This window comes from Mustela putorius, unplaced genomic scaffold (genome assembly GCF_011764305.1).
Source record: "Mustela putorius furo isolate JIRA1106 unplaced genomic scaffold, ASM1176430v1.1 tig00003867_pilon_pilon_pilon, whole genome shotgun sequence".
NCBI classification, from domain to species: domain Eukaryota; kingdom Metazoa; phylum Chordata; class Mammalia; order Carnivora; family Mustelidae; genus Mustela; species Mustela putorius.
In genome coordinates this window covers 16980256-16999973 of record NW_025422019.1, presented here as the reverse complement: position 1 = coordinate 16999973, position 19718 = coordinate 16980256, and the positions used below count along the sequence as shown (strand labels likewise).

Genomic DNA, 19718 nt, shown 5'->3' with positions numbered 1-19718 from the left:
AACTACTTTCACTTCAAAAAGTACGATGTACACCTACTCACTAAAAAAGAAATTTAGGAAATAAATTTACCACATATTATCCTCATTTCTGCATTTCTTTAAATGAGATGTAGTGTGTAGTATTTGTTATGTAATTTAGAGCTTGGACTAACAGACAGTTTTAGTAAGATAAGATTGTGAACACAAACATTTTTTTCAACTTCTACAAAACCTGTTGTGGCATAACCAAAATGCCGCTCAGGACCTGCCATTCCACATAATTTGTATTTGAGATAGTTTGAAAGCAAATCCTGCTCAGCTTAAAATATGACAATGCAATGACAGTTTTTTTTTTTAATTTAATTTTATTTTTTTTTCAGTGTTGCATAATTCATTGTTTATGCACCACACCCAGTACTCCATGCAATACGTGCCCTCCTTAATACCCACCGCCAGGCTCATCCAACCCCCTACCCCCGTCCCCTCCAAAGCCCTCAGTTTGTTTCTCAGAGTCCACAGTCTCGTGGTTTGTCTCCCCCTCTGATTTCCCCCAACTCACTTCTCTTCTCTTATCTCCCAATGTCCTCCATGTTATTCCTTATTCTCCACAAGTAAGTGAAACCATATGATAATTGACTCTCTCTGCTTGACTTATTTCACTTAGCATAATCTATTCCCAGTCCAGTCCATGTTGATACAAAAGTTGAATTGGAGGCATAATACTCCTTTGTATATACGAACCATAACTTCTTTATCCATTCATCTGTTGAAGGGCATCTTGGTTCTTTCCACAGTTTGGCGACTGTGGGCATTGCTGCTATGAACATTGGGGTACATATGGCCCTTCTTTTCACTACATCTGTATCTTTGGGGTAAATACCCAGGAGTGCAATTGCAGGGTCATAGGGAAGCCCTATTTTTAATTTCTTAAGGAATCTCCACACTGTTCTCCAAAGTAGCTGCACCAACTTGCATTCCCACCAACAGTGTAAGAGGGTTCTCCTTTCTCCACATCCTCTCCAACACTTGTTGTTTACTATCTTGTTGATTTAGGCCATTCTAACTGGTGTAAGGTGGTGTCTTAGTGTGGTTTTTATTTGAATCTCCCTGATGGCTAATGATGATGAACATTTTTTCATGTGTCTGTTAGCCATTTATGTGTATGTCTTCTTTGGACAAGTGTCTCTTCATGTCTTCCGCCCGTTTTTTGACATGACTATCTGTGTTGAATTTGAGGGGTTCTTTATAAATCTTGGATATCAGCCTTTTTCTGTGTGACAGTTTTTTTTTTTTTTTTTTGTGTGTGTGTGTGTGTGTGTGTGTGTGACAGTTTTAATTAGAATAAAATCAGAACAATCCCTGGTATAGTACATTTTAAGATGTACTCCTTTACAGTCCCATATTAAGAACCTAAAAAAAAAAATACTAGAGTTTATTTGTTACATAGACATTTTGGCTCTCTTTCTTGTAGGAAGCAAGGTCTCAGTGATGAAGTTACCAGGCTAGTCCCATGAAACTGTTTAGCCCATTATATAATTGAAATTTGTAATGTTTATATTAACCGTAAGCCTTTCTAAACCAGTGATTAGAAGAGTGGGGAACAGGAGGCTTGGGCTTTGACATCAGCAGTTTTCTGTTGTAATGAGGAAGGGGTGGAGGGGACTCTGGCAGAAATAGTTTGCTCTTCAGGCAGGGATTGCATCTGAAACTGGGAGTATAGTGGTTGTATAATTTTAACTCTGTAATGTGTGGTAAATGGATGTACCTTAAAAATACTCCAACTTGACATGTGTTTTTTGAAAGACTTATCACAGTAAATACAGCACTTTAGTCAAACAAGCAGTTTATTAAAGTGGTTCAGTTCCCATAGCAACGTATCTGGAATTTATAGCTCCTTATTTTGAGAGGACTTCATTTCACTCTCTGAGGCACTGAAATCCAAGCCTAAAGTTCTTAATGGCCTCCAGTCTCATTGGATCATGAATTTCTATTGTTTGGAAAATTTGTACATATAAAATATAACTTGCAAAATCAGTTCTGTGACTTCATAGTGATGTGTATTAATTTTAAATAGGTATTTTTCCATTTGGAAACGACACTCTTTAAATTTTTTTTTATTACCAAAACTACATATGATCATAGTTTAATGAGGAAAACAGCTATTTGAAAAAAAATAAGTCTTCTAAAGTTATTCCCTGGAGGCAACCATTTTCTGTTCTTTTAGCTGTTTTGTTTTGTTTTGTTTTGTTTTCAGTATTTACTTCAAATCCCTCAGCAACATGTTTATATTGCTTCTTGGTTTGTATTACTGCTTGCTTTGTAATTTTGGCTGTCATCAAATATTTGAGTCTCAACATATTCAAAAATGGCTTTATTCTACTTTTATAACTGATTTTTAATTTAGCTGGGTATAAATTCTTAGAAATAATTTTCTCTCAGAATTACTAGTACTGATGTTGAGAAATCCAATGCACTTCAAAGCTTTTATTCTATTTTAATTCTTTTCCTCCACTCCCTGGAAACTTATAGAATTATTTCTTTGTCCCCAGTGTTCTAAAATTTCATGATGATGGACCTTGCACTAGGTCCATTTTCATCCATTGTGAAGGATCCTCAGAGGACCTATTCCATTTTCCATTTTGGAAACTTATGCCTTTAAGTTCTGTAAAACTTTTATTATTTCTCTGATTATTTTCTTGCCTCTGTTTTCTCTGTCGTTTCTATAAATTTTATTATTTATGCATTGCATACTTGTCTTGATCCTCTAACTGTCTTATACATTAAAATTTACTCTATTATTTTTCATGTACTTCCTGGAAGATTTCAACCTCACAACCAGTGAATTTTTAATTTCTGCTATTATACTTTAAATTTCCAAGAGTACTTCCCTTCCTTTCTCCCTTAATCATTCCTTTTTTGGAGCATCCATTTGTTTTATAAATGTAGTATCTTCTGGTTATGCTGATGGGAAATTCGGTACATGGATATAGCTTAGAGATTATGGCCTTCAGTAAAGGACAATCTGGTTGAATGTCTTATGAAGGGACCTCTCTATCAGAATTTTTAGTCTTTTCTCTGTGGCTTGTCTGATTCCCTAGAAAACAATCATTTTATATGATTCTGCTCTCCTGTGTAGAAGGCATAAGCTTCTTTATCTTTTGGGGGACATGGGAGAATAAGAAGGCTGAGGGAGAAGGCAGATGTCAGCATTTATTATGTTATTTTTATTTAATCCCTATGATACTGTAGAATAGTCTACCATCACTGTGGGATTCCTTTATCCAGATACCTTCTCTTTTACCCTCTCTAGAAAATAAATCTCTACCTTCTGCCAGAGTAGGTTGGAGAAGTACTCTATCATCTGGAATGGGTACAGAGAGAATATAGACCAGTGTTGCACATAATCCACTACTTAAATATACTTTGACCAATCTTCCTGTTGTAGCCACACCCCCAACCTCTCACTCCCCTGGAACAGTTTCCTAAGCCTTTTTTCATTACCATATTCTAACTCACATGCTTCTCTATTTTCCATATTGCTACCTTAGGAGCTGTCAGTTTGGCTAATAATTACCAAACAAATTTTTAGTTTCCAGGGTTTTCTTTCTGTTTCTTTTTACAAATTTATTTATTTGAGAGAGAGAGAGCACACATGCACAAGTTGGGGTGAGGGGATGGAATAGTGGGAAAGAAACCTAAGCAGATTTCTCGCTGAGAATAGAGCCCTATGCGAATCTTGATCTCACGATCTGAAAGCCACCTGAGCCAGGTTGAAATCAGGAACCCCTGATTTCCAAGGTTAACCCTTTCTGATTCTGTCTGTACACCTTGCTATACAGCATTGAGGGGGAGTCTAGGTCAAATGTGTTCAGCCTGATTTCTTTTCCCTAAATTTCTAAATAATTAATTTTTAACAGTTAAGACACTATATTCATGTTTTAGATTTAATTGATGCTCTAAATTTAATTCCTATTTAATTCATCTCATATTCTCATTCTTTTTTTTTAAAGATTTTATTTATTTATTTGACACAGAGAGACAGAGATCACAAGTAGGCAGAGAGGGAGACAGAGAGAGAGGAAGGGAAGCAGGCTCCCTGCCTAGCAGAGAGCCCTATGTGGGGCTCAATCCTAGGACCCTGGGATCGTGACCTGAGCTGAAGGCAGAGGCTTTAAACCACTGAGCCACCCAGGCAACCCTCATATTCTCATTGTTAATAGGTAACTTTTCCTCAAGTTAACTAAGAAAAGTCTTTTTAGTCTGAGCTTTCTTGATTTTCTCCTTTCTACCTCGCAAGTTTCTTCATTTGTCCCCCTGTGCTCTCAGACCTCCCTCTGTTCTCTCCATCCTATCACTCCAACCTCTTCTAAAACCTTCTCCATCCTGGAGACAAGCTAAATCCCTTTATTTTCCAATTCTCTTTGCCTGTCTACACCTTAAATGGCCTGTTCTTAAACCTATCAAAGTTTCTTAGTTAAGAAAATGAATGATTCAGCTTTCCTTAACCCTTAAGCTCCAGTCCAAGCTTTCTTATTTTTTAGTTCTTAGTTAGCTAACCCTATTCCACTTAGTCTTTTATATGGGCTTTTTTTGAAAATTACTTGCTAAACAAAACCACCAACCCCTTTTTGGCCACATCCTAACTACTATTTTCCATCAAAACTTTTTCTTCTCTTTATTGTCTTGTTCTTGTTTTACTTCTCAGAACTGTTGGTTGTTTTTTTCCCCTCTTTTGTGTCCTTTTGTCCTTTTTCCCTTTTTCCCTTAGATGTGAGCCTCTCTTTCCCTAGGTTACCTACATAACAAAGCAGTTGAAAGTTCATAGAAATTTTTGACTTTTGAAAAGTATTTTTTTGCGTTGTTAAAATAACGTGATGTGATTTTTTTATTTTTATATTTTAATTATTTTTTTCTCAACATAGCACATACCCTCCCCAATGTCTATCACCCAGCCACCCCTCTAGTTCCATTCACATCACTGCAAATGGCAAGATTTCATTTTTTTAAAATTTTTTATTTTTTATAAACATATAATATATTTTTAGCCCCAGGGGTACAGGTCTGTGAATCGCCAGGTTTACACACTTCACAGCACTTACCATAGCACATACCCTCCCCAATGTCCATAACCCCACCCCCCTTCTCACAACCCCCCTCCCCCCAGCAACCCTCAGTTTGTTTTGTGAGATTAAGAGTCACTTATGGTTTGTCTACCTCCCAATCCCATCTTGTTTCATTGATTCTTCTCCTACCCACTTAAGCCCCCATGTTGCATCACCACTTCCTCATATCAGGGAGATCATATGATACTTGTCTTTCTCTGCTTGACTTATTTTGCTAAGCATGATACGCTCTAGTTCCATCCACGTTGTCGCAAATGGCAAGATTTCATTTCTTTTGATGGCTGCATAGTATTCCATTGTGTATATATACCACATCTTCTTGATCCATTCATCTGTTGATGGACATCTAGGTTCTTTCCATAGTTTGGCTATTTTGGACATTGCTGCTATAAACATTCGGGTGCACGTGCCCCTTCGGATCACTATGTTTCTATCTTTAGGGTAAATACCCAATAGTGCAATCGCTGGGTCATAGGGCAGTTCTATTTTCAACATTTTGAGGAACCTCCATGCTGTTTTCCAGAGTGGTTGCACCAGCTTGCATTCCCACCAACAGTGTAGGAGGGTTCCCCTTTCTCCACATCCTCGCCAGCATCTGTCATTTCCTGACTTGTTAATTTGAGCCATTCTGACTGGTGTGAGGTGATATCTCATTGTGATTTTGATTTGTATTTCCCTGATGCCAAATGATATGGAGCACTTTTTCATGTGTCTGTTGGCCATTTGGATGTCTTCTTTGCAGAAATGTCTGTTCATGTCCTCTGCCCATTTCTTGATTGGATTATTTGTTCTTTGGGTGTTGAGTTTGCTAAGTTCTTTATAGATTTTGGACCCAGTCCTTGATGATATGTCGTTTGCAAATATCTTCTCCCATTCTGTCAGTTGTCTTTTGGTTTTGTTAACTGTTTCCTTTGCTGTGCAACAGCTTTTGATTTTGATAAAATCCCAATAGTTCATTTTTGCCCTTGCTTCCTTTGCCTTTGGTGATGTTCCTAGGAAGATGTTGCTGCGGCTGAGGCTGCCTGTGTTCTCCTCAAGGATTTTGATGGATTCCTTTCACACATTGAGGTCCTTCATCCATTTTGAGTCTATTTTCGTGTGTGGTGTAAGAAAATGGTCTCAGTTTCATTCTTCTGCATGTGGCTGTCCAATTTTCCCAACACCATTTATTGCAGAGGCTGTCTTTTTTCCATTAGACATTCTTTCCTGCTTTGTCGAAGATTAGTTGACCATGGAGTTGAGGGTCTATTTCTGGGCTTTCTATTCTGTTCCATTGATCTATGTGTCTGTTTTTGTGCCAGTACCATGCTGTCTTGATGATGACAGCTTTGTAATAGAGCTTGAAGTCCGGAATTGTGATGCCACCAACTTTGACTTTCTTTTTCAATGTTCCTTTGGCTATTCAAGGTCTTTTCTGGTTCCATATAAATTTTAGGATTGTTTGTTCCATTTCTTTGAAAAAGATGGGTGGTACTTTGATAGGAATTGCATTAAATGTGTAGATTGCTTTAGGTAGCATAGACATTTTCACAGTATTTATTCTTCCAATCCAGCAGCATGGAACATTTTTCCATTTCCTTGTGTCTTCCTCAATTTCTTTCATGAGTACTCTATAGTTTTCTGAGTATAGATTCTGTGCCTCTTTGGTTTGGTTTATTCCTAGGTATCTTATGGTTTTGGGTGCAATTGTAAATGGGATTGACTCCTTAATTTCTCTTTCTTCTGTCTTGCTGTTGGTGTAGAGAAATGCAACTGATTTCTGTGCATTGATTTGATATCCTGACACTTTACTGAATTCCTGTCCAAGTTCTAGCAGTTTTGGAGTGGAGTCTTTTGGGTTTTCCACATATAGTATCATATCATCTGCGAAGAGTGATAGTTTGACTTCCTCTTTGCCGATTTGGATGCCTTTAATTTCCTTTTGTTGTCTGATTTGCTGAGGCTAGGATTTCTAGTACTATGTTGAATAGCAGTGGTGATAATGGACATCCCTGCCATGTTCCTGACCTTAGCGGAAAAGCTTTCAGTTTTTCTCCATTGAGAATGATATTTGTGGTAGGTTTTTCATAAATGGCTTTGATAATATTGAGGTATGTGCCCTTGATCCCTACACTTTGAAGAGTTTTGATCCGGAAGGGATGCTGTACTTTGTCAAATGCTTTTTTAGCATCTATTGAGAGTATCATATGGTTCTTGTTCTTTCTTTTATTGATGTGTTGTATCACATTGATTGATTTGCGGATGTTGAACCAACCTTGCAGCCCTAGAATAAATCCCACTTGGTCGTGGTGAATAATCCTTTTGACTCCTATTGGCTAGTATTTTGGTGAGAATTTTCGCATCTGTGTTCATCAAGGATATTGGTCTATAGCTCTCTTTTTTGATGGGATCCTTGTCTGGTTTGGGGATCAAGGTGATGCTGGCCTCATAAAATGAGTTTGGAAGTTTTCCTTCCATTTCTATTTTTTTGGAACAGTTTCAGTAGAATAGGAATTGATTCTTCTTTAAATGTTTGGTTAAATTCCCCTGGGAAGCCGTCTGGCCCTGAGCTTTTGTTTGTTTGGAGATTTTTAATGACTGTTTGAATCTCCTTACTGGTTATGGGTTTGTTCAGGCTTTCTGTTTCTTCCTGGTTTAGTTGCGGTAGTGTATATGTTTTAGGAATGCATCCATTTCTTCCAGATTGTCAAATTTGTTGGCATAGAGTTGCGCATAGTATGTTCTTATAATTGTTTGTATTTCTTTGGTGTTAGTTGTGATCTCTTCTCTTTCATTCATGATTTTATTTATTTGGGTCCTTTCTATTTGCTTTTTGATAAGTCTGGCTAGGGGGTTATCAATCTTATTAATTCTTTCAAAGAACCAGCTCCTAGTTTCGTTTATTTGTTCTATTGTTCTTTTGGTTTCTATTTCATTGATTTCTGCTCTGATATTTATGATTTCTCTTCTCCTCCTGGTTTTAGAGTTTCTTTCTTGTTCTTTTTCCAGCTCCTTTAGGTTTAGGGTTAGGTTGTGTACCTGAGACCTTCCTTGTTTCTTGAGAAAGGCTTGTACCGCTATATATTTTCCTTTCAGGACTGCCTTTGTTGTGTCCCACAGATTTTGAACCGTTGTGTTTTCATTATCATTTGTTTCCATGAATTTTTTCAATTCTTCTTTAATTTCCCGGTTGACCCATTCATTCTTTAGAAGGATGCTGTTTAGTCTCCATGTATTTGGGTTCTTTTCAAACTTCCTCTTGCGGTTGAGTTCTAGTTTTAGAGCATTGTGGTCTGAAAATTGCAGGGAATGATCCCAATATTTTGATACCAGTTGAGACCTGATTTGTGACCCAGGACGTGATGTATTCTGGAGAATGTTCCATGTGCACTAGAGAATAATGGGTATTCTGTTGCTTTGGGATGAAATGTTCTGACTATATTTGTGATGTCCATCTGGTCTAGTGTGTTGTTTAAGGCCTTTATTTCCTTTTTCATCTTTTGCTTGGATGATCTGTCCATTTCAGTGAGGGGAGTGTTCAAGTCCCCTACTATTATTGTATTATTGTTGATGTGTTTCTTTGATTTTGTTATTAATTGTTTTATATAGTTGGCTGCTCCCAAGTTGGGGGCATAGATATTTAAAATTGTTAAATCTTCTTGTTGGACAGACCCTTTGAGTATCATATAGTGTCCTTCCTCATCTCTTATTATAGTCTTTGGCTTAAAATCTAATTGATCTGATATAAGGATTGCCACTCCTGCTTTCTTCTGATGTCCATTAGAATGGTAAATTCTTTTCCACCCCCTCACTTTAAATCTGGAGGTGTCTTCGGGCTTAAAATGAGTTTCTTATAGGCAACATATAGATGGGTTTTGTTTTTTTATCCATTCTGACAACCTGTGTCTTTTGATTGGGGCATTTAGCCCATTAACATTCAGGGTAACTATTGAGAGATATGAATTTAGTGCTATTGTATTGCCTGTAAGGTGACTGTTACTGTATATTGTCTTTGTTCTTTTCTCATCTACCACTTGTAGGCTCTCTCTTTGCTTAGAGGACCCCTTTCAATATTTCCTGTAGAACTGGTTTGGTGTTTGCAAATTCTTTCAGTTTTTGTTTGTCCTGGAAGCTTTTTCTCTCTTATTCTATTTTCAATGATAACCTAGCTGGATATAGTATTCTTGGCTGCATGTTTTTCTCATTCAGTACTCTGAATATATCATGCCAGCTCTTTCTGGCCTGCCAGGTCTCTGGATAAGTCTGCTGCCAATCTAATATTTTTACCATTGTATTTTACAGACTTCTTTTCCCAGGCTGCTTTCAGGATTTTCTCTTTGTCACTAAGACTTGTAAATTTTACTATTAGGTGACGGGGTGTGGACCTATTCTTATTGATTTTGAGGGGTGTTCTCTGCGCCTCCTGAATTTTGATGCTTGTTCCCTTTGCCGTATTAGGGAAATTCTCTCCAATGATTCTCTCCAGTATACCTTCTGCTCCCCTCTCTCTTTCTTCTTCTTCTGGAATCCCAATGATTCTAATGTTGTTTCGTCTTATGGTGTCACTTATCTCTCGAATTCTCCCCTCGTGGTCCAGTAGCTGTTTGTCCCTCTTTTGCTCAGCTTCTTTATTCTCTGTCTTTTGGTCTTCTATATCGCTAATTCTTTCTTCTGCTTCATTTATCCTAGCAGTGAGAGCCTCCATTTTTGATTGCACCTCATTAATAGCTTTTTTGATTTCAACTTGGTTAGATTTTAGTTCTTTTATTTCTCCAGAAAGGGCTTTTATATCTCCCAAGAGGGTTTCTCTAATATCTTCCATGCCTTTTTCAAGCCTGGCTATAACCTTGAGAATTGTCATTCTGAACTCTATATCTGACATATTACCAATGTCTGTATTGGTTAGGTCCCTAGCCTTCAGTACTGCCTCTTGTTCTTTTTTTTGTGGTGAATTTTTCCGCCTTGTCATTTTGTCCACATAAGTGTATATGAAGGAGCAAGTAAAATACTAAAAGGGTGGCAACAACCCCAAGAAAATATGCTTTAACCAAATCAGAAGAGATCCCACATTGTGAGGGGGGGAGAAAGGGGATAAAAAGAGGCTCAGAAAGAAAAAAAAGAAAAGGAAAGAAACAATTAAGAAAAGAAAATGAATAAAGAAAAAGTATAAAAAAGAAATATATATATATTAGATAAACTAGTTAAAAAAAGTTAAAAAAGAAAAGGGTAAAAGTTAAAAAAAATTTAGCAGAAGAAGAAAAAAAAAATTGAAAAAGAAAAAAAAATTAAATTAACTGCAAGACTAAAGAATCCTGGGGAGATAGCCATGAGTTCCGTGCTTTGCTTTCTCCTCCTCTGGAATTCTGCTGCTCTCCTTGGTATTGAAACTGCACTCCTTGGTAGGTGAACTTGGTCCTGGCTGGGTTTCTTGTTGAACTTCTGGAGGAGGGGCCTGTTGTAGTGATTCTCAAGTGTCGTTGCCCCGGGCGGAATTGCACCGCCCTTGCTAGGGCTGGGCTGAGTAATCTGCTTGGGTTTGCTTTTGGGAGCTTTCGTTCCCTGAGTGCTTTCCATAGAGTTCCGGAGGATGGGAATGAAAATGGTGGCCTCCCAGTCTCTGGCCCGTAGGAGCTGAGAGCTTGGGGCCCCACTCCTCAGTGCACGCTCAGAGAATAGTGCCCAATAACTCCTGTCTCCCTGGCCTCCGGCCACACTCTGAACTCACCAAGCCTGCGACCGGTTCAAGGTAACCCCGAGCTGAGAGCTCACTCCTTTGCTCTGTCTCTGTAGCCAGCTTCCCTGTTCTAATACCTGTAAGGTCTGTGACACTCAGACACCCCCGATCCTTCTGTGACCATGCGGGACCTGAGGCCATGCTGACCCCACATGGTTTCATCCCGGTTTAGCCTCTGGAGCGGTGTCCCTCAGCGGAACAGACTTTTAAAAGCCCTGATTTTGTGCTCCGTTGCTCCGCTCCTTGCCAGGAGCCCCCCCCCCCCCCGGGTCTATCTTCCCCGTCACTTTGGATTCACTTCTCCACCAGTGCTAACTTTCAGAAAGTGGTTGTTTTTCTGTTTCTAGAATTGCTGTTCTTCTTCTCTTTGATCTGTCGATGGATTTGCTGGTGTTTGCAATCTTTAGATAAGCTATCTAGCTGATCTCCTGCTAGCTGAAGTAGTCTCAGCCTGGTACTTCTCTGCCATCTTGACTCCTCCAAGATTTCATTTTTTGATGGTTGCATAATATTCCATCATATGGGGCGCCTGGGTGGTTCAGTGGGTTAAGCCGCTGCCTTTGGCTCAGGTCATGATCTCAGGGTTCTCGGATCGAGTCCCGCATCAGGCTTTCTGCTCAGCAGGGAGCCTGCTTCCTCCTTTCTCTCTCTGCCTGCCTCTCTGCATACTTGTGATCTCTCTCTGTCAAATAAATAAATAAAATCTTTTAAAAAATATATTCATCATATATATATTCATATATATATATACATATGTATATATCACATCTTCTTTATATATTCATCTGTTGGTGGACATCTAAGTTCTTTTTATACTTTGGGTATTGTGGACATTGCTGCTATAAACATTTGGGTGCATGTGCCCCTTTGGAAGTGATTTGATTTTTTAAAAATTATTTTTATTGACATATAATGCATTCTTTACCCCAGGGGTATAGGTCTGTGAATCATCAGGCTTACACATTTCACAGCACTCACGATATCACATACCTTCCCCAATGTCCATAACCCAACCACCCTCTCCCTACCATCCCCCCAGCAACCCTCAGTTTGTTTTGTGAGATTAAGAGTCTCTGATGGTTTGTCTCCCTCCTGATCCCATATTTTTTCATTTTTTCCTTCCCTATCCCCAAAACCCCCGTCCTGTCTCTCAAATTCCTCATATCATATGAGAGATCATATGATAATTGTCTTTCTCTGATTGACTTATTTCGCTCAACATAATACCCTCTAGTTCCAAGTGATGTGATTTTTTTTAATAAAGATTTATATACCATTAATAAGGTTTAACTTTTAATATTTAGGCAGGTGCTGTAAAGGACTATATTAAGATGATGCTTCAGAATGATTCACTGAAGTTTCTGGTTTTTGCTCATCATTTAAGCATGCTCCAAGCTTGCACAGAAGCAGTCATAGAAAACAAGGTATGTTATCATTTTTCTGTAAAATACTTTTTAGGATGCAGGTTTTTAATACACTAAACATTAATTGTAGTCTTGTAATTTTTGGGGTTCTTTTGGCCTTCTTTAAATGATGATATTTTCATTATGATTAGATTGTTTTCTTGCTAATTATACTAATATCATATTATTATTATGTTGATGTTAAACTATTAAACTTTTTCTTTTATTCCAGGATTATAATTTTCCACTGAACTAATTATCTGGATTGGTTAAAAATATGCTGACTTGATAGGATATATTGTGAATTCCTTTATTCTTACCAGATATACCTTTTGAGACTGGTGTAGAGAGTTAAAAATTAAAATTTTTAATTTACCTGCAAGTCAGCCTTAAAATATAGGTGATGTCAAGGGAAACAGAATGAATTTAGCCAATTTTAGTCCAGCTGCAGTCACACCTTTTAAATTTCCAGGGAACATATTCTGTAGAGTATGATGTAGAGTAAGATTTAGTACAGGTGAGTTTGAAACAGATGGGCCAAGTACCCTCTCCAGTAAGCTTCCCAAACCTGCTGGCCTTGCTGCATTTTCTTAGGTTCACCTAATTCCCCAGCAGTCTTCTCTATCAGTGACAGCATCTGCCATGTTTTCTTTCAGAGTTTAAATCTGGTATTTCTCTTTATGTGCTGAGGGCTTTTAGAGATGCTCAGAAACAGCCAGAAGAAATTTCCTGACAAATCGTGTGAGCTTAATATACATGTCGCAGCAGAACCATGTGCTAATGTAGGTAGAGTTTTTAAGTGAAGAATTAAGCCATGTTTTTGTTTTTATTTTTTTAAAGACTTTATTTATTTATTTGACAGACAGAGATCACAAGTAGAGAGGCAGGCAGAGAGAGGGGGTGGGGAAGCAGGCTCCCTGCTGAGCAGAGAGCCCAATGTGGGGCCCGATCCCAGAACCCCGCGATCATGACCTGAGCCGAAGGCAGAGGCTTTAACCCACTGAGCCACCCAGGCGCCCCTAAGCCATGTTTGTTTGTTTGTTTTTAAAGATTTTATTTATTTATTTGACAGACAGAGATCACAAGTAGGCAGAGAGGCAGGCAGAGAGGAGGAAGCAGGCTCCCCGCAGAGCAGAGAGCCCGATGTGGGGCTCGATCCCAGGACCCTGAGATCATGACTTGAGCCAAAGGCAGCGGCTTAACCCACTGAGCCACCCAGGCGCCCCCTACGCCATGTTTTTTAAAACTTCGTATATATTTTTTGAACATTTGCCAGTATGTTTATTAATATTACCAAAGAAGTAATCCTAGTGTTTCCTTCATAGGAGGATTGATGACAATATAATAAAATGCTATCTGTTAAAAGGTGCTCTCACACTGATTATAATATCATATCTTTAAAATGCCTTTTGAGGGAAGAGTTTATTAGCCTTTGAAATATTATTTTTAATGATTAGGCAATAAAATTAAATTCATAATATTTTCTATTCTGATTCCATTAAGCTTAAAACTAAAATTCCTGGGATCTATTCTAAGTATAGCAGTCTATTCTCCCCACTTCTCCTTTACTGATATGTTTAGAATCCCATTTAGTATCACTATCCATTAAAAACAATAGGTAGTCATCGGTTGGAGGTGAATCTCGCCCAAAGTCTCCCTAGCCTGACTATGTGTGTTTTCTTTAGAAAGACTGTTGGAAGATTTTATAATCTCCCTTATGGGATTTTAATGGATCACTGGTCAATGTATATCTGTTTGTGAAGACATAGAAAGTTAATATGGGGCATTCTATTTAATGATTAACCATTTCCTTATGAAAGTGAGTATTTGTATGTCTCAACTATATAAGGTTATGTTTTCCACAGAAGTGCATATGTAAATGAGACTATTTGAAATTCACGACTTCATACTGAATTTTAGAAAGTTGAGTAGTGAGTGCTTTTTAGCTACTTTAACACACCCTGATTGCTCCCTTTTCCTAACCCAGATCATTCCTAGAAGACACCACTGTTGAGTTTAGCACTTACTGTTTCCCTACTTTTTAAAAATGTGTGTGACTGTCTTGGTTCCCAAATTCAATGGAGGAGACCGTTTCACATATTTCTGTTAAGCTTAGGAATGCAGGGACGCCTGGGTGGCTCAGTTGGTTAAGCGGCTGCCTTCGGCTCAGGTCATGATCCCAGCGTCCTGGGATCGAGTCCCACATCAGGCTCCTTGCTTGGCAGGGAGCCTGCTTCTCCCTCTGCCTCTGCCTGCCACTCTGTCTGCCTGTGCTTGCTCTTGCTTCTCTCTCTATGACAAATAAATAAATAAAATCTTTAAAAAAAAAAAAAAAAGCTTAGGAATGCAAAAAAAAAAATGAGTTCAAATGGTATACTAAAAAATATATTTTCCCAGTTAATATTAGGATATTTCAGAAGTAAATGCATTGTTCTTCATGAATCCATAATAATATGGATAAAAACTTCTTTCTCTCTTTTCACCTGTCTGGCTTTATTTTTACTTTGGAATCAGTGAACCTGTAACTTTCAAGTTAATTTGATCCATAATTTAAAGTTTGCATATGAATTCACACAGAATTTTACTAACGGCATTAGCTTAATTCAGTGATGATTTATGGAGCTCCTGTTATATACAAGGCATTGCACTTGGCATTGATGGTGTGAGGATGAATTAGACATGGAGCCTACTGTCAAGTAGGTGAAAAGATTTAAAAATACGGAATTGTTATAAGAAGCTATTAAGAAACTTGATTAAAATTCTTCTTATTTAACATTTACTAACATTTCATCTTACCCCATTTCTATTTTATTATTTGAGCATAAAAATACGGTATAAAACATATTAAATGAGATGGGTGCATAGGGTTTTGTGCTAATTTTGCCATTTCCCTTGTTGATACTAGGCTCGGTACATTAGGATAGATGGAAGCGTTCCATCTTCAGAAAGAATACATCTAGTGAATCAGTTTCAAAAGGATCCTGATACTCGTGTGGCTATCCTAAGCATTCAGGCTGCTGGCCAGGTAAGAAATTCCAGGAGGAGATTATGCTAAGTAGAATAAGTCAAACAGAGAAAAGTCAATTATCATATGGTTTCACTTATTTGTGGAACACAAAGAATAGCATGGAGGACATTAGGAGAAGGAAGGGAAGAATGAAGGGGGGGGGCATTGGAGGAGGAGATGAACCATGAGAGACTATGGATGCCAAGAAATAAACTGAGGGTTTTAGAGGGGAGAGGGGTTACCCCAGTGATGGGTATTAAGGAGGGCATGTATTGCATGGAGTACTGGGTGTTATATGCAAACAATGAATCATGGAACACAACATCAAAAACTAATGATGTACTGTATGGTGACTAACAAAATATAATAAAAAATATATATAAAAAAAAAAAGAGGTCAGTGTCATGAAAAAAAAATGTCCATGATATTAGTGAATCCCTAAACCAGTTGCAGAATTGTACATACACTGTGACCTCATTCCTATGTTTTAAAATTCGAAAGAACATAGATGTATATATTTGTTAAAATTCACAAGATGCTAAGTTTAAAATTGGTGCTTTCTATTTTATGGAAATTATACCTCAGTAAAGTTTATCAAAAGAAAAAAAAAAGAAATTCCAGGTATAAATTGGATAATATCATTAAGATAATAAAAAGGTCATTAGCCATAATTATAACTTTGTATCGAGACAAAAGTGTAATAAATATTCTGCTTTGGAGAGATAGAAAGTATAATAGAAGGAGACCTCAATACCTCCGACTCAAATCTTCTTAAATTTTCAAGGAAAGAATTTCCTAGATGAGTATAGTTAATTTAATCCTAATACTTTTCCATTACCTTTTTTCTTTTTTCCTAACTTTGAATTTGCATAGAATTTTCCTTTCTTTTTCAACATTTCCTTGGCAATTTGGCGTCTTTTCTGGTTCCATATAAATTTTAGGATTGTTTGTTCCAGCACTATGAAAAGTGCCATTGATATTTTAATCGGGATGGTGTTGAAAGTATAGATTGCTCTGGGCAGCTTTCATTTCTTATAGCACTTATCTTACTTGATCGGTTTCACCAGAGCCTGTGAGGCAAGGTGACCTGAGAGAAAAGAACTCTTCTGTCTGAGGACTTTTTATGGAGCACCTCTGGTTTGACCCTTAGGATTGGGTTTGGGTGCAAGTAAATGAAAACCCAAATTAAGAATGACTCAAATACACAAAGTTTAATTCTCTCATGCAGACAGTCCAAGGTTAGCATGGTAGTTCCACAAAGTCCTTAAGGCTTAAGCCTCTCCAGCTTTCTATACCATTCCTAGCAGATACCTCTTATTTAAAAGAGCTGCTCTAGTTCCTCCATCATATCTGTGATCCAGGGCACTGACTGGAGAAAGGCATGCATCATTGCTTCATTTCATTCACCTGCAGTTAGCACCTTGGTTATAGCTAACTTCAAGGGAAGCTGGGAAAAGTAGCCTTTATTTCATCTAAAATCTCATTGAAAATCAGGTGTTATGTTACAAAGAAATAAGAACCAAATAGCTATTATGGAAGATAGTGACAGTCTCTGTCACACTATGTAAGGGGGATCCTTCTGGACTTTTTTCCTGCTAACATTCTACAATATTTTTATGTAAATTCCCAAGCCAGGATATTTAACATAGGGAAAAGTGATTGAAAAGATTTTCTGTGCATCCAGCCTAATATATAGTAGATCTGTCGACTCTGGAATCTAAACCAGGGCCAAAGATCTGCTTTTAGCCAGGTAACTGATGTCTATAAAATTTTATATAGAGATAAGCTTCATAAGGATTTGGAAGTTCTAGAACTCACCAGGAGTTCTTACCAAAAGGAGGGTTGTCTCAACACTACACTCATGTTGGATTAAATCTCTACAAGTCTTAAGTTTTATATCAGTTAGAATATTCCAGCCAAAGAGAATTTCATCAAAAAGAGCTTAAAATTAGAAATGGAGTACTCATAGCATGGGAGAAGAAAAGTAGAAGGAAGCCAGGCAGGAGGATTTGGGGGTGGCTTGATAAAAGACCTTCTGAAATTAAGATTGTTTAGGACACCCATATTTTATTCAAGGCTGTATTCCTGAGAACCTGGTATAATTCAAAACTCATACACTTGAACACTAGTATGTTCATAGGAATAAAGGAAACTAGAAAGGGCTTTGTTCTTAGGGCATGTGAATCTTCCATTGTAGTTTAGTGGTATGTTAGAGGAGTTTGGGTCTTGCCAGCTTATTTCCCCTTTATTCTTGTATGGTTATATGATACCTCTAACACACTTAAAGGTGTTCTTCCTTCTTTAAATACTATTTGTTATTTTCTAGCATCATCTCTAATGTTTTGTGGTGTTTTCTGTCCTAAATATCAGCACAGTTTAGCTTGATGGTTGTTGGCTTTCCATGTTTTTATCACTTCTAACTTCTGTTCCAAAGTGATGGGTCTTTAGTGAATTTTTCAGCTTGAGAACTCATGCCTCCATTTCATGAATGCTAATAATAATGTTGTTATATGATATAAAAATATTTTAAGTTAAAGCTATGTAAAAATAACAGCACAGCAGTCACAAAAGTCATTCTCTGATGGAAGTTCCAGGGCATATGAACAGCAGCATGGATTAGATGATGCTTTCAAAGAATAGTAGGTATTTCTTTCAACCACATAACATCACTGACTAATGTGTGACAATAGCTTAAGTATGCTTCACGTTTTACCAGCCTTTCAACTTTAAAATCATGCATTTTTTAAAATACTCTTTAATTCGAGGAGATTTGCATTATTTTTCATATAATGATTATACAAGAAGACCTAGTTAATAATGTCACACTATTTCAAACTGATGTAAAATGCAATTGCACAAAAAATCCAATTGTGTCATATATATTGAGATAGAAGCCAGTAAACTTAAGGGTGTTTGAGATGTAACATGAGAAATTTCATAGGAAGAGAACAGTGTGACTGAAGACATGATTTTCCTGTTTTATAGAACAACACTATGAATTAAATGAATAGAGGAAGTCATTGCTCTCTGCCTAGTTGCTATGGATACCATGTGTTAGAAATTATATTCTCATTTATAATGTATTTTATTAGATTTTCCAGTGGTAATGTGAATCCAGTCTTCATCAGAGGATAAAGTGATTTTGTTTATATATATATATATCCATCAAACTAACTTTTGAAATATTGAAATACCTTTTAAATGTGTTTTTTGTAGTTCACCTGGACATTTGCAGTAAGCAGTCTTCATTTGCCTTTCATGAATTAAATTTTCTTAATTTGGCTTAAAACGAAAGACTGATTTATTTTTAAGTCCTTTAGCTTTCTCTTGTTCATTTAACATGTTCAGAAAGACTTTATTATATCTGGCTCTCTGTTACATTTTCAGTTTATTTGCATCTCAGTTTCTTCACTTTATTTTTCTTAGGGTTTGACATTTACTGCTGCAACTCATGTTGTATTTGCTGAGTTGTACTGGGACCCTGGACATATAAAACAAGCAGAAGACCGGGCTCACCGAATTGGACAGTGCAGTTCTGTGAATATTCACTACCTTGTTGCAAATGGGACTCTAGACACTCTTATGTGGGGAATGTTGAATCGAAAGGTAAAGCTTGAATTCAAACCAGGTTACCTTTTTTTCCAAAAATTTTTTATTACTTTTTTAAAATTAACATATAATATATTATTAGCCCCAGGGGTACAGGTCTATGAATCGTCAGGCTTACACACTCCAGCACTCACCATAGCACATACCCTCCCCAATCTCCAGGTTACCATTTTATTCATTATGTGGAGCCTACGTAAGTTAAGAGGCTGAGTTGTAGTGTTTTCAGGCAAAGGATATTCAAGTACACTAAGATAGTGATGTTGATAGGAACCAAGGTTAGAGAAGTCTTCAGTTGGTAGTACCTTACGTATCCTCTCCATTAAGGGAGAGATGTACACTTACATGTGTTCTTACTGTCTTCCATGGCCTTCATCTACTATTTTAGAGATCAGAGAAGGATGGGCTAGCAAGGAATAATAACAGTGTCAAACCCCAAGTCCTTTTTGTAAGCTAAGAATAAACCCTTACCAGGAAGGATTGAGTTCCTGGCTAATTTTGAGCAGAGGACAGCCTGTACCTGGACCCCAGAAAGGGTAGGAGGCATGTCACTAGTTCTGTCCACTCAACTGTCTCTTCTCCTCACCAGCCCGGAGAGGTATTCATAGAAAAGATTTGACTAATTATTAGAGGATGTTTTTCAAGCACTGAGTATATATGTATTTAAAATGGCCAATTATGTGGGTTTAGTTTCGAAGTTTATAAATATTAGAATAAAGTTTTTATAAGAAAAGCAAATAGTATAACTTCTCTGGTGAGACATTTTCCTCATTAAGTATGGGAATCATCTACTTGGCAATTTGTTTGTAATTTTGAAAAATTTTATTAATGAAGTCCATGATAGGTTGAAACACTAAGTGTCTTTGATGAATTGCTTGTGGTTTAAT

The 19718-nt window shown here is 37.3% G+C and overlaps 1 protein-coding gene across 2 annotated transcripts in view; it reads left to right on the top strand.

Moving 5' to 3' along the window:
• ZRANB3 (zinc finger RANBP2-type containing 3) overlaps positions 1 to 19718 on the top strand; it is a 323717-nt gene that overhangs the window by 254102 nt on the left and 49897 nt on the right. For both annotated transcript variants that reach the window (XM_013046760.2, XM_013046761.2), the window contains exons 9-11: positions 12120 to 12239; positions 15124 to 15243; positions 18652 to 18831. In XM_013046760.2, coding sequence (XP_012902214.1) covers positions 12120 to 12239; positions 15124 to 15243; positions 18652 to 18831 — 420 coding nt within the window. The remainder of the gene's footprint in view (positions 1 to 12119; positions 12240 to 15123; positions 15244 to 18651; positions 18832 to 19718) is intronic.